This window comes from Ascaphus truei, chromosome 6 (genome assembly GCF_040206685.1).
Source record: "Ascaphus truei isolate aAscTru1 chromosome 6, aAscTru1.hap1, whole genome shotgun sequence".
Classification (NCBI taxonomy): Eukaryota; Metazoa; Chordata; class Amphibia; order Anura; family Ascaphidae; genus Ascaphus; species Ascaphus truei.
The window spans coordinates 132,786,174-132,801,278 of record NC_134488.1 but is presented as its reverse complement, the minus strand read 5'-3'; the positions used below and the strand labels follow the sequence as shown (position 1 = coordinate 132,801,278).

General features: G+C 50.4%; 1 protein-coding gene across 2 annotated transcripts; it reads right to left on the bottom strand.

Moving 5' to 3' along the window:
• Nucleotides 1-388: 388 nt before the first annotated feature.
• On the bottom strand, nucleotides 389-14,636 carry LOC142497926 (maternal B9.15 protein-like). Of its 2 annotated transcripts, XM_075606382.1 has the most exons (5): nucleotides 14,518-14,636; nucleotides 9,512-9,711; nucleotides 6,813-6,950; nucleotides 5,207-5,423; nucleotides 389-2,726 (listed from the first exon to the last, which is right to left on the bottom strand). In XM_075606382.1, exons 2-5 carry the CDS (start codon nucleotides 9,682-9,684, stop codon nucleotides 2,520-2,522), a joined length of 735 nt encoding a protein of 244 aa, XP_075462497.1. In that variant the 5' UTR covers nucleotides 9,685-9,711; nucleotides 14,518-14,636; the 3' UTR covers nucleotides 389-2,519. The 2 variants fall into 2 exon arrangements, with proteins under 2 accessions (XP_075462497.1, XP_075462498.1); XM_075606383.1 differs by lacking the exon at nucleotides 14,518-14,636 and having other exon boundaries at nucleotides 9,512-11,466.
• Nucleotides 14,637-15,105: the final 469 nt, after the last annotated feature.

Genomic DNA, 15,105 nt, shown 5'->3' with positions numbered 1-15,105 from the left:
TCAGGCAGCAGAGAGAGGGTGTGTTGTTACAGCAGAACTGGACGCCTCTGCCCCTGACCACCCAGAGCACGTCCTGTCCCCAGGACTTCAAAATCCATATTACTCCGGTCCTGCCTGAAACAATGAAGCCTCTGCTTCTCTGCACTGAACTCCACCACTCGGGGTTCATCAGAGGAAGAGAACTCGCTTACACCAGAGAGCCAGAAAAACAAGCAGGGGAGGGGAGGGGGGAGGGGGCAGGGGAGGGGGGAGGGGGGAGGGGGCAGGGGAGGGGGGAGGGGGGAGGGGATGGGGGGAGGGGGATGGGGGGAGGGGGAGGGGAGGGGAGAGGGGGGAGGGGAGGGGAGGGGGGAAGGGGGAGGGGGGAGGGGAGGGGAGGGGAGGGGAGGGGAGGGGAGGGGAGGGGAGGGGGGGTTAAACAGGTCCCGGGCTGAACAGGTATATACACCGAAATAATAATTTATACTAAGCATAATATTATAACTAAATAAGTTACATTTGTTAAGTTAGAAAACAAATAATGAAGGAGGTACGACACTGAGGATTTGGGATACTACAACATGTACGTTTTCAGTGTCTGTTATCTGAATTAAATAAGATTTAGGCAATTCAAAAATCTCATAATCTTCGTTTGACAAGCGCTGGGATGAGGGAACGTTTGTCAGGGAGAAAGCAGACATATCACACATTTTTGAACTAAGCATGAGGATGAATATAGTTGCCCAGAACCCAGGACATATTTAGGCCCAGATTTACGAAAGGTGTTAAGTCCACACACGGCTTAAGGCACCTTTAAGTGAAGGCTTAGCACCATTTAGCAGATCTGGACCTAAATATAAACATTGGCATATTACTTAATAGTAATGCTGGGCTCCACCCCCAAACCATGTGAGTAGCACAACGCCTGTGTGTTTACCTACTGTGGTAATAACAAGACCGCATCTGATTACAGCGGCAGCGTATACAAGCACGAGGCTGAATAGGACGCCCGCAGGAAATAGCGTCACAGGTTGGGATTCACTGAAAACGAATCCCACCTGAGGGCCAGCACTGAATGGGGGAGCACAGGGGTGCAGGTACTGTATCCAGTCTTATCACTGTGTCACTGCAGCATTGGATCAGTACATTTACACAATGGAAATAAAGCACAGGCACCGACGTTTCTATCCTCTCCGCAGAGATGCTCAGAGGTTCCAGCCGGCAGGGTGTCGGTTGTAGAGGAGATCCAGGTGGAGGTGTTACCCGCAGGAGGAATGTTGTAGGGTTTGGGGGATCCTAACAAGTTTCTGTAATTTGGTCCCAAAGAAATAAGTGCAAAAAACACACGTGTGAGCACAGCCACACATCTCAGACAGGTCCAAACCCGGTCTCTCCCCATTATCTCTCAGCCTACTGTGCTTCCACTGCCGCCAGGGATTCTGGGTAATGACATGCAGATGAGCGCTCACAGTGTGTCACTTTTTGGCTCTTATGCAGTTTAACACGGATCCCTATAAGCGTATGCCTGCCGCATTACACAGCTTTTCAGCACAGCCTGGGGTAAAGTAGTGTAGAACCAGTAACCCTACTCAGAGACATCCGTTTCAACCGTTTGGATCTCAGCCGTGCGAGGCTGGTTACTGGCCTTGAATGGAGGTGAAGGAATTTGCACAACCTGATTTAGTTGCATCTTGTAATGCACTGCAAGTCACTGTAGCGAAGGGGTTAAATAAGGAGTTCACACACACTGGAACCATTCGGGTTCTGTGATCAGTAAGACGACCAATGTATGTCTTCAGAAGTAACACTATGTGTGTAAGGAGTCAGGTCCATCGAACCAATACCAGGGCTGTGAAACCATGAACTGGCGGGGGATCCGTGGAATGTTCTCCCAACAGAGGTGGCACAGGGTAATACAATAAGGGAATTCAGAAAAGTGTGTGATAGACACAAGACTATTCTACGTACTAAAGAACGTCACAGATCAAATGGGGTCTGGGGGTCTGCAGATAAAGAGATGGGCAGATTAGGTGGGCTACGTGGTTCTTTTGTGTCTCCAAACTCTGTATCTATGTTTTATCACAGTCTGGGACCAGACAGATAGTATTTGGCACAAATCATTGCGTTGTAAACCCTGGTGGGGACAGAATTCAGCGCGCATGCGCGTGCATCACACACTGTGACAATCACTGGAGATGATTAGTTGGATAGAGTCCCCTGAGTACAGTACATCTTCAGTTCCAGGAATGTGGACGTTACAATGAGGTCCTGTAGCAGTGTCAGGGTCCCATTAGCTTAGCTTCTGAGTGTAGACTTTGGGCTCAGGAAGGAACATTTGGCTCAGTTTTGTCTGATATATCATACAAGGTTTCATAAAACGAGTCTTGGATTCACAGCTGCTGGAGAACGGTGCAAGTGTGTGCACCCAGGGCCTGATTTCCCTCCCACAGACAAAGCCCTGAGCAGCTCTTCATCTGACAGAGGTCACCTTCAGCGGGTCAAAAACAAGACACTTAAATAGGAGTTACAGGGGTGAGACTTCAGCACGTGGCCTGGGGTGTGGTTTTGTTGGCTTTCCATCTCTTATGAGTCCCTCTGGATTTGCTGCTCTGATAGACTTTGGGGGGCTCTTGGACGAGGTAATACAGGGTCATGGGCTGGTATGTAGGGATGAAGCTCATCGCATTCCTGGGGTACGGGTAGAAGAAGGTGCTGGCTGGAGCCGGGTTGTAATAGAACTGGGGGCCCTGGGATGAACGGAAGAGAAAGACCAATCAGAATTAAGTTGCCTCCTTAGTTTTTAAGAGCCATTGTCTGAAAGAGGAACGTCAACAATCCACCCAAGTATGTTATCCTGATGTGACTGTGAGGAGGACGTTTCCAAGATGTGAGCCTCCATTTCTAATACTGAAGGGATTCCTTTATACAGAGTATTCTCTGAGTCCAACCGTCCGGCATCACTGCCCACCCAAAAAGTCAGACAGCTACAGACGTGAGTGCGCACTGTGACCCGAGGGAAGCAGACAGCATGTGAGTGTGCGCTGTGACCCGAGAGAAGCAGACAGCATGTGAGTGTGCACTGTGACCCTGAGGGAAGCAGACAGCATGTAAGTGTGCGCTGTGACCCTGAGGGAAGCAGACAGCATGTGAGTGTGCGCTGTGACCCTGAGGGAAGCAGACAGCATGTGAGTGTGCGCTGTGACCCTGAGGGAAGCAGACAGCATGTGAGTGTGCGCTGTGACCCTGAGGGAAGCAGACAGCATGTGAGTGTGCGCTGTGACCCTGAGGGAAGCAGACAGCATGTGAGTGCGCACTGTGACCGAGGGAAGTAGACAGCATGTGAGTGTGCACTGTGACCAAGGGAAGCAGATAGCATGTGAGTGTGCACTGTGACCAAGGGAAGCAGACAGCATGTGAGTGTGTGCTGTAACCCTGAGGGAAGCAGACAGCATGTGAGTGTGCGCTGTGACTCTGAGAGAAGCAGACAGCATGTGAGTGTGCACTGTGACCCTGAGGGAAGCAGACAGCATGTGAGTGTGCGCTGTGACCCCAAGGGAAGCAGACAGCATGTGAGTGTGCGCTGTGACCCCAAGGGAAGCAGACAGCATGTGAGTGTGCGCTTTCAGAACCCCACATTATTGAAACACATTATTGTGTCTGCGTGTGCACCAGTGTGTGAGAGTGATTTCATTCACTCGGGTTAGCATTAGCAGGGCACTATCAGAGGGCAGTGGGCACTATCAAAACATATATATATATACACCCGTCTGACTCCCCTGATTATTTATATACTGTATGTATGTACATATACACACACAAAAATAAAAAAGCCGACACACTAGGACTTAAGCAAAATATGCAATATTTAATGAAAAAACTGGTCTCCTTGATAAAGGCTCCGCTGAGAGGGGAGACACGCCGAGAGGGGAGACACGCCGAGAGGGGAGACACGCCGAGAGGGGAGACACGCCGAGAGGGGAGACACGCCGAGGGGGGAGACACGCCGAGGGGGGAGACACGCCGAGGGGGGAGACACGCCGAGGGGGGAGACACGCCGAGGGGGGAGACACGCCGAGAGGGGAGACACGCCGAGGGGGGAGACACGCCGAGGGGGGAGACACGCCGAGGGGGGAGACACGCCGAGGGGGGAGACACGCCGAGGGGGGAGACACGCCGAGGGGGGAGACGCTGACCAGCATTTCCATGAAATACTGCAGATTTTACATGGTGTTCTTGCTTTTTCCTTTGTATATTGCTCGTGTTAAAGGATCACTGTTCTGCAGACTGGCGGAGCGGAAATGACTGGGGCTGTTACTCACACATTAGCATAACCCGCCCCCGGCACCGTGTGTTAACAGCGTGCGTGTGTGAGCAGCGTGTGTGAGCAGCGTGTGTCAGCACCGTGTGTCGGTCCTTGTGCTGTAATCAGGGGAGGGATCTGTCTGTACCCAGTGACTCAAACTTACAGCAAACTCCCACCACTATTATACACCTTCCTACCAATGGTATATCATAGGGGGCTCAACTCCAATCCCCCCCACCCCTCTAACAGGTCAGGTTTTCAGGATATCCCTGCTTCAGCACAGGTGGCCAATCAGTCCCAGCTTCAGCACAGGTGATGCAATCACTCACTGCTTTAGCACAGGTGGCTCAATCAGAGGCTCAGTCTTCGACTTAGCCTCTGATTAAGCAACCTGTGCTGAAGCTGGGATATCCTGAAAACCTGACCTGTTGGGGGGCTTGAGGACAGGGGTTGAGACCCCCTGGTATAACAGTCCATGCGGGGATTGTGTACAAGTGGAGATCACAGACAGGTCATGGTTACTTTGCCCTTTTATCATTACATTCCCCATTATTCTGGATGGTGTTTTCTATAACACATGAAATACAGCTGGCTGTACAATACACAGTATATAGATACAATGTGGCATGCATACAATGGCAGGAACATGTACTGATATCCACTGCAGGGTATAGTATCTCCAGCCACTGCAATGCACCCAGGTTTAAGGGGGCGTGCTTGAGCAGGGGATACCTACCACTGCCGGCTCCTTGTTATTAGGGGTATTATATATGATGGGGAGACTTACCTCTCTGGCTGTGTGAGTGAGTGTGAGTGTGTATCCCTCTGATGGAGCCTACGTTCTTGGTAGTTACCTGTGCGGGCTCCTGGGTAATGGGGAACACTGAACTCTGGGTACTTATCTGTGTGAGTTGGGGTACTTACCACCTTCTTTGGGATTATTACAGGGGTGGGCTGCATGTTCTTGCTCCCCCCGGGCTCCTCATCCTCACTGGAGCTCTCACACGGGGTCCCTGCGGTGTCTGAGCCGTCGGAGTGATAGTCTGAGGTCTCCAGATCAGGTTTTTCTGGGGTTCTCGGGTTCTGGGTCTTTGTGTCTTCAGGGGGCATCACTAGAAATGGGCTGCAGGTCTCGCTCAGTCTGAGAAGAGAGGACAGCGCTCAGAGAGGTCCCCACCCACCATGTGTCTTCTATGTATAGGCATGTATGTATGTATGTATGGGCATGTATAGATATGCATGTATGGGCTCATATGGATATGAATTTATTTGCGTGTATGTATGTATGTATGTGTATATATATATATACATATATAACAGTATATATATATATATATATATATATATATATATATATATATATATATATTTAAAATGCAAAGTAGCAGAGTATATATATATATATACACACACACACACACACGTATAGATACAGTATGTAGTGATAGTATTAGGGAGTATGCAATTTTCCTACTATATTTTTTAATCCTAGAACTCTGCTACTTTGCATTTTAAATACTCACAGATCCATTTTCTTTGTGAAGTCAAAAGGGATTTATTTCCAAAAAAAACCTATGTTGCTTTTTGAGCAGACACATGTAACCCGTCTAACTGTCCCACGTGGGCGAGAGCTGCGCCCCGGAGACACGCAGAGTCGCACGGAGAGGAATAAGTGGGATACACGTCTAGATATTGTATAGGCCCTACCAGAACGTAGCTTCACAGAGCTTCACCCCATTGTTTGAAAGGATTAGGTTTCCGGCACAGTGTTAGCAGGGCCGGCAACGCTCGCGCGCCTCTCTGGGAGCGCAAGTTTACGCATCAGGTGCTTTATGTCGTGGTTGTAGCGTGATTATCCCCCCCCCCCAGCTCTCAGATAATTAAATCTCTCTGAAAACTCATCTATCCAAGGAAGCCGGTCTGCCACGCGTCTATCTGCCACGCCTCTATCTGCCACGCCTCTATCTGCCACGCCTCTATCTGCCACGCCTCTATCTGCCACGCCTCTATCTGCCACGCCTCTATCTGCCACGCCTCTGCCATGCTTCTATATGCCACCCCTCTATCTGCCACGCCTCTAACATCCATCCCTCCCCCTCAAACCCCATGGAGACCAGCTGTGAGGCTGGACGAACCTCCACCCTATATAACCACCGCCCCCCGCCCCCTACCCCAAACCTTAATGGAATCAGCTGTCAGACTGGGCCATATTCCAGCCTGATACCCTCCATCCCACACGGACCGGCCACATTACCTTCTTGTTTCAACACTGTCCCCCAGTCCCTTTAGAGTGTAAGCTCTTAGGCGCACGTCCCTCATTACCTCTTTGCATCTGTTTGTCCTCACTTATATGTAACTGTTTTGGTTGGGGGGGGGGGTTGCTTGCTTTTATGCAATATACATTACTCTGTACCCCATTGTACTGCGCTGCGGAATATGTTGGCGATTTACAAATAAACGATGATAATAATGATGATGATTGGGGTGTATCTCAGGTGTGAGCATTGATTCACGTCATTCTGCGACTCACCGGCAGCTGACCTCTTTGGGATCGATCCAGAGGTACATGTAACGGGGCAAGGCCAACTGCGAACACCGCAGGCCACTCCGTACACAGGCCTGCAACACGCAGGCATCCACAGAGAGGCTCTGCTCTATCCGGATACACCTGGGAGAGAGAGAAGGGTCATATACAGAGGGTCTCTAATCCGCCCGGATACACCTGGGAGAGAGAGAAGGGTCATATACAGAGGGTCTCTAATCTGCCCGGATACACCTGGGAGAGAGAGAAGGGTCATATACAGAGGGTCTCTAATCCGCCCGGATACACCTGGGAGAGAGAAGGGTCATATACAGAGGGTCTCTAATCTGCCCGGATACACCTGGGAGAGAGAAGGGTCATATACAGAGGGTCTCTAATCTGCCCGGATACACCTGGGAGAGAGAGAAGGGTCATATACAGAGGTCTCTAATCTGCCCGGATACACCTGGGAGAGGGAAGGGTCATATACAGAGGGTCTCTAATCTGCCCGGATACACCTGGGAGAGAGAAGGGTCATATACAGAGGGTCTCTAATCCGCCCGGATACACCTGGGAGAGAGAAGGGTCATATACAGAGGGTCTCTAATCCGCCCGGATACACCTGGGAGAGAGAAGGGTCATATACAGAGGGTCTCTAATCCGCCCGGATACACCTGGGAGAGAGAAGGGTCATATACAGAGGGTCTCTAATCCGCCCGGATACACCTGGGAGAGAGAAGGGTCATATACAGAGAGTCTCTAATCCGCCCGGATACACCTGGGAGAGAGAGAAGGGTCATATACAGAGGGTCTCTAATCTGCCCGGATACACCTGGGAGAGAGAGAAGGGTCATATACAGAGGGTCTCTAATCCGCCCGGATACACCTGGGAGAGAGAAGGGTCATATACAGAGAGTCTCTAATCTGCCCGGATACACCTGGAGAGAGAAGGGTCATATACAGAGGGTCTCTAATCTGCCCGGATACACCTGGGAGAGAGAGAAGGGTCATATACAGAGGGTCTCTAATCCGCCCGGATACTGCTGTGTTAACAGGAGTTACTCCGGGCTTTGTCATGTTATTTGGTTTTGGTGAATTCATCGTTACGGGTAAGGGGCGCCGCTCATTTAGGTAATTTAATGAAACATTAAATAGCGTACCAGAGATTTGTGACTCTGGCCCATAGAGTGAGGGAGGATGAGAGGAAAGGGAGAGAGGGAAGGGAGAGGAAGAGTAGAGAGGGGAGGGAAGGGGGGGAGGAAAGGGGAGAGGAGAGGGAAGGGGGAGAGAAGAGAGAGGAGAGGGAAGGGGAAAGAGGAGAGAGAGAAGAGAGAAGGAGAGGAGAGAGGGAGAGCAGAGGGAGAGGAAGAGGAAGAGAAGAGGGAGAGTAGAGAGGGAGGGGAGAGAGAAGAGGGAGAGGAGAGAGAAGAGGGAGAGTAGAAAGGGAGAGAGGAAGAGGAGAGGGAATGGAAGAGGGAGGGAAGGGGGTGAGGAGAGGGAAGGGGGAGAGGGATAGGGGAGAGGAGAGGGGAGGGAGAGGGAGGAGAGAGAAGAGGGAAGGAGTAGAGAGGAGAGGGAGGAGAGAGAAGAGGGAAGGAGTAGAGAGGAGAGGGAAGAAGGAGAGGAGCGAGAAGAGGGATAGGAAGAGGAGAGGGAGAGTAGAGAGGAGAGGGAGAGAAGAGGAGAGGGAAGGGGGAGAGGGATATGAGAGAGAAGTGGGAGAGTAGAGAGAAAAGGGGAAAGGGAGAGGAGAGAGAACGAGGAGAGTAGAGAATACATAGAAAAGGGAGGAGTGGAGAGGAGAGGGAAGAGAGAGAAAGAGAGTAGTAGAAAGGGGGAGAAGAGAGTGGAGAGTGAGGAAGAGTGGAGAGTGAGGGGGAGATCGGAGAATGAGGAGGAGACAGGAGAGTAGGGGGAGAGTAGAGAGAAGGAGGAGAGCAGAGAATACATAGAAAAGGGAGGAGTAGAGAGGAGAGAGAGGAGTAGAAAGGGGGAGAAGAGAGTGGAGAGTGAGGAGGGTGAGGAGGAGAGGGGAGAGTGAGGAGGAGAGGGAGAGGGGAGAGGGAGGAGGAGAGGGAGAGGGGAGAGGGAGGAGGAGAGGGAGAGGGGAGAGGGAGGAGGAGAGGGGAGAGTGAGGAGAAGAGGGGAGAGTGAGGGGGAGGGGGAGGAGGAGAGGGGAGGAGGAGAGGGGAGAGGGGAGGAGGAGAGGGGAGAGTGAGGAGGAGAGGGGAGAGTGAGGAGGAGAGGGGAGAGTGAGGAGGAGAGGGGAGAGTGAGGAGGAGAGGGGGGAGTAAGGAGGAGAGGGGAGTGAGGAGGAGAGGGGAGAGGGAAGAGTGAGGAGGAGAGGGAAGAGTGAGGAGGAGAGTAGAGAGTGAGGAGGAGAGGGAGGAGGAGAGAGGGAGAGGGGAGAATGAGGAGGAGAGTGAGGAGAGAGGAGAGGGAGGGGGAGAGTGAGGAGGAGAGAGTAGAGTGAGGAGGAGAGGGGGGAGTGAGGAGGAGAGGGGAGAGGGAAGAGTGAGGAGGAGAGGGGAGAGTGAGGAGGAGAGTGAGGAGGAGAGTAGAGAGTGAGGAGGAGAGGGAGGAGAGAGGAAGAGGGGAGAGTGAGGAGGAGAGGGTAGAGTGAGGAGAGGGGGGAGTGAGGAGGAGAGGGGGGAGTGAGGAGGTGAGGGGAGAGTGAGGAGAGGGGGAGAGATGCCCCCGCTTGTTACCTGTAGGCCTGTCCCTTCTGTGGCCTGTCTGGGTACCAGTGTCCTGTGAACATGTCGCACAGGATTGCGCTCAGCGTCTGTATGAACCTCCCCTCCTGCGCACTGTCCAGCTTCTGGTGACGGTTCAGCAGTCTCACAATGTAAGATGCCCCCAGCTCCACCTCCTGACGCATATCTGCCCCTTACACTGTGTGTGGCTCCTACAGGGGGTAACACAAGGATCAGAGACGCCCGCTGTGGCCTGCTGTGTGACTCCCACCCCCAGGTAATAGGGACAGGTGCTCAGTGTCACTCAAGGGAACAATCCCCTGTAGCAAGTACAAAAGTTCTCTTTCATCCCTCATATTTTATTGAATAAACATAATAAAACATTTCAATACAATGAGACATATACATTCATTTGTACTGTACATGGGTATACAGGGACCGGGGGGGGGGGGGGTCATCATAGGGACATGTCCCAGAGCTGGGGCGGCCAACTTCAGGTCAGGTTTTCCAGATATCCCTGCTACAGCACAGGTGGCTCAATAAGTGGCTCAGTCGAAGACTGCACCACCTGTGCTGAAGCAGGGATATCCTGAAACCCTGGCCTGTGTGTAGCCCTGGGGGCTCAATGTTTTCTAACCCCCCTTTCAGTGTAATTGGCCCCCCAGAAAGATGCAGTCAGCCTTAAAAAGGAACGCATTCACTTATTGGCATCCTGTTTAACCGAATTAAGAATATTAGCTACTTATGTCTGTCTGCTGTACTAACGGCGGCTTCATAATTACTGCACCAACAATAGCCAAAACCGACAACAATACACCTCTAGTTTTTCGAGCACTGACAAGACGTCGGATAAAGACGGTAAAAACCCTCCCCCGCTTTGTTTTTCATGGGAACGTTAAACGTTTTTAAAATGATTTACAAATTCTTATATTTGTCTGAACGATTTTTTTTTGTTGTAAATTGTAAGGTATGAAAACATTACACTTATGATATTAAACAGGCCACTATCCATAATGACTGTAATCTTAGACGGGGCGGCTCCGGTAACATTTCGGGTTTGGGAATATGGGAAAAATGTGAATTTGATTTAAAAAAAACAAACATTAAGCCACGTAGCGTGGCCTGTGTATTGCCCAATACTAACATATTCCTGCCTTTTAAAATCGATTTAAAAATAATAGAAAATAATGTGCTGATTATTAGCAGAAATAACGTCCAGAGCACAACGCGGGTAATTATTGGTGCCAGGTTATTATATTAACGATGTTTCTCTTTTAATATCTCATATGTTACATTTCTCCTTCGTCACATTATGAGCAGCTCTCTCCTTTTCTCTGTCCCACCATTTCCTCCTTTCCTTTCTGGGATCCGCGGTATATAATGTGCCCGAGTACATCATTACACGGGTTTCCCCTTCCTGGGCTGGGCTGTCCCTATACGGGGCGTGTGGTGTGTATGGGGCGGAGGTTGGGGGGACGATTTCTTCACCTGACCTGTCCCCGGGCATCACGGTCACTCTCACGCAGGGAGAGCTTGGGTAAAGCCGGGAAATCCCCACGGCGTTTCCTGCTCGCTAAGAATGTCCCTTGTGTATCAGTTTGTGTGGGAAGGGAGAGAGGGAGCGGGATGGGGGGGAGGAGATAGATGAGAGAGAGGGAGACAGGGGGGGCACTCTAGCACGGAGACCCCTATAGAATTTAATGGGAGTTTCCGTGCGATAGTGTCCTGATCGGCACTATTGCAGTTTAATGAATAACCCCTTCAGGGGGGGAGAGGAAAACAAAGTAGGCGATAAAGAGGGGAACTAGAGTGAGTTAGAGAGAGAAGCTGGGGAATGCGAAGAAACAGACACCGACCTCTCTGTTCCATGCTGTTTCCTCCTCTCTTTGGCCCCACCCCCAGGCTCCTGAATCCTCCTCCTGATTGGCTGCATTACCTAGTAGCAGCCAATCAGGATGGAGGAAGCTGCCAAGCCCCCTAGCCCCAGCCCTGCTCGGAGAAGCCCACGCCCCCCCCCCGAGCCGGTCAGGTCACTATGTCCAGAGAGGCATGTCCAGCATTACCTCTCATTGTTTACCGGTTTTGGTGACGTTAGCACCACACAGTGACCCCGGCAGAACCTGTGACCTGCCTCCTGCAGGGACACCGTGTCCCAGGTGCTGAGGGAGACACAGCGCGGGCGAGGTCACGCTGGGTGGCACTGTTGCTGCCAGTTTCATCACCTGACAGAGTGATAGTTCCTGTGGCGTGACAAAGTGTGAGAGAAGAACGAGACCAGGGACCCAGTGCCCCCCTGCTCGGGGATATGATCACACGCTGCGTAGGGCAGGGGTAACCCACTCCAGACCTCAGCAGCAGGTCAGGTTTTCAGGATATCCCTGCTTCAGCACAGGTGGCTCATTCTTCGACTCCAGCCAACTCCAGTTCTATCAACAGGTCAGGTTTTCTGGATATCCCAGCTTCAGCACAGCTGGCTCAATCAGTGGCTCAGTCTTCGACTGAGCCACTGATTGAGCCAGCTGTGCTGAAGCTGGGATATCCAGAAAACCTGACCTGTTGGTAGCCCTGGTGCTGGGTATGACATGGACCCAGTTTCCTGGAAATTGAGTCTTTACAAGCATGGGGGGGGGGGGGGTGCTTTCGGCTTGTGCCTGTCAGGACCCCTGGGCATTAAACCTTCAATAAATGACATTTAAATCCTCCGTCCCAGAAGCAAAACAGGTTTATTCCTCCAACCCGCCGATGTCCTTTTATCCAGATAGCTCATTGTGAAATGTTGGGGGTTTTCTGGTCGGAGTTTCTCAATTTCTAAGGCCCGTCTCCCCGATCCCAGCTCTGAAATCGCTATAAGTGTGCACGGTTTCCTCAGGCGGCACCCCCCGACCAATCACTATATTATATCATATTAATAATATAATACAGGTCTCCTATGCAATTAGGTCAATATTACAATATTAAACCCATTCAGTGCTGCAGAACAATGTGTCCCAGGCCTCACCAGCATACAAAGGGTTATAATAATAGCTGATATATTCACATGGTGCAGGGGTGAGCAACTTCTGTCCTCAAGGGCCACAACAGGTGTTCAGGATATCCCTGCTTCAGCACAGGTGGCTCAGTCTTTCGACTAATCTGTCTTTCGACTGAGCCACCTGTGCTGAAGCAGGGATATCCTGAAAACCTGACTTGTTGGTGGCCCTTGAGGACTGCATTTGGCCCACCCTTGATATAGTGCTTTCCAATAAACACATATACATCGGCACATATAGACATATAGGCACATAGAACATATACTCGTACAATAAAGATATTCCTGAAACAACGGAATTTCCCAAAGCTAATTTTTTCCCCCAAATGCAAGTGTTTTAGGAACCGGGGGATTCTTTTCTCCGGCGTTTCTGATGTCACGACGCGATGCGACACCGCGTTGCCATGGCGATGCGTCGCCAAAAGCCGCCGGAGAGCAGGGATACACAGAGGCCTCACGCGCCTGCACGGCATTTTATTTAAATGTTGTGGGGAAGAGCGAGGGGCCTCCGCAAGCGCCATGCCCCCCCCCCAGAACATTTTGCACCCCCCCCCCAGTTTGCGCACCCCTACATTATCCCATAATGTCTCATAAGTGGGAAAATAAATTCCTTCCTGACCCCAAATACATTCATTTCAGAAAATATCTTCACATTAAATTCACACTGAAGGCTCACGGAAGGTGTGATTGTACAGAAAGTGATGGGGGAGGGGCTGCACATTGGGGTAACTCATCGGGAAATTCCCATTCTGTGCACAGCTGCAGGGGTTCACAAATATCTAAAAAAAATTGTTATATATATATATATATATATATACACCCCCAATGTGTTTTATTGTATTTTAACCACTGGCCTGGACCATATAGTGTGTGTGTGTGTGTGTGTGTGTGTGTGTGTGTGTGTGTGTGTGTGTGTGTGTGTGTGTGTGTGTGTGTGTGTGTGTGTGTGTGTGTGTGTGTGTGTGTGTGTGTGTGTGTCTATATAATACACACACACACTATATGGTCCAGGCCAGTGGTTAAAATACAATAAAACACATTGGGGGTAATAAGTTTCATGATCCTATTACACATAGTGACAATGTTCTTTAACCATTACTTTTGTAAGTTTTACGCTGTATTTATATTATAAATAAAAAGTATCTTTGACCTCTGACCTGTGCCCTGATAAGCTTACAATCTAATTTTGGACCAGAAAGTCAACTGGGAATCTACATTAACGTCCAGCGCATTAACCCCGGCGGCTGCGCAATGCATGGCTGGCTCCTCTGGCAGCTGATGGGTTAACCTCCATGAACCAGAAGTCAGCGAGGAATCCAGGATTCTGCCCCAAATAATGACATTTTGCTGGGAAAGTGGTGATTTTTAGCATTGAGAAGCCACTGAAGTCTCCAACGATGCTAAAACTCAATGAGACTCAAAGGGAACCAGCAAGCGCAGATTATACGTACATGTGCTATATAGTAGTGGCAATCACTTACCTGTGTGTCACCTATATAATGGTGATGATCACTTACCTGCGTGTTACCTGTGTGCTATGTAATGGTGACGGCCAGTCACTTACCTGTGTGTTACATGTGTGCTATGTAATGGTGTTGGTCACTTACATGTGTGCAATATAATCGTGGCGGTCACTTACCTGACTGTCACCTGTGTACTTTATATTGGTGGTGATCACTTACCTGAGTGTCACCTGTGCTATGTAATGGTGGTGATCACTTACCTGTGCATTACCTGTGTGCTATATAATGGTGGCGGTCGGTCACTTACTTGAGTGTCACCTGTGTACTTTATATTTGTGGTGATCACTTACCTGTGTGGTAAATAATAGTGGCGGCCGGTCACTTACCTGTGTGTTACCTGTGTGGTATATAATGGTGGCGGCCGGTCACTTACCTGTGTGTTACCTGTGTAGTAGATAATAGTGGCGGCCGGTCACTTACCTGTGTGTTACCTGTGTGCTATGTAATGGTGGCGGCCGGTCACTTACCCGAGTGTTCCTGTGAGCGTTGTGCCCGCGTGCTCTCTGTGTCTCTGTGTCTGTGTGTGTAACAGTGAAAGCATGGTCTGCTCTCACTTCCCAGCACAAGGTTATGAGTCACACACAAGGGGTGGGAATCCCCGGCAGTGACATCACAGCCCATATAAGGACATCCTGAGAATCACAGCTGGGCTAACCCTATCACTGCTGCACACACTACACCCAGGTCCCACAGCTGGAGATCCCCACAGGTGGTCAGGGAAGCCCAGGGCTGTCACTGCCACAGAGACTTACTACCGTCTCAAATTCTGTTAACCTTTTCACTGCCACAGGGGCCAGCAAAGCATCACTCAGGCTGGGCACAGACTCTAACTCTAACGCCTCTGTTACATTTTGCTAACCCTACACAGGACGGGCACCCTCCCGCTGGGCACGTGGAGGGGTGCTGCTAACCCCCTCACTGCCAGACTGATTGTGGAGGATGTTCCTGATTGGGGAGCGTCTGTTAAAGAAGCAAAACACGTGGAATCTTATTTATTTTTTTAATAAATCCATTCTGAATTATTAGATAATCGTGATTGTTATTTTTTTTTAAAT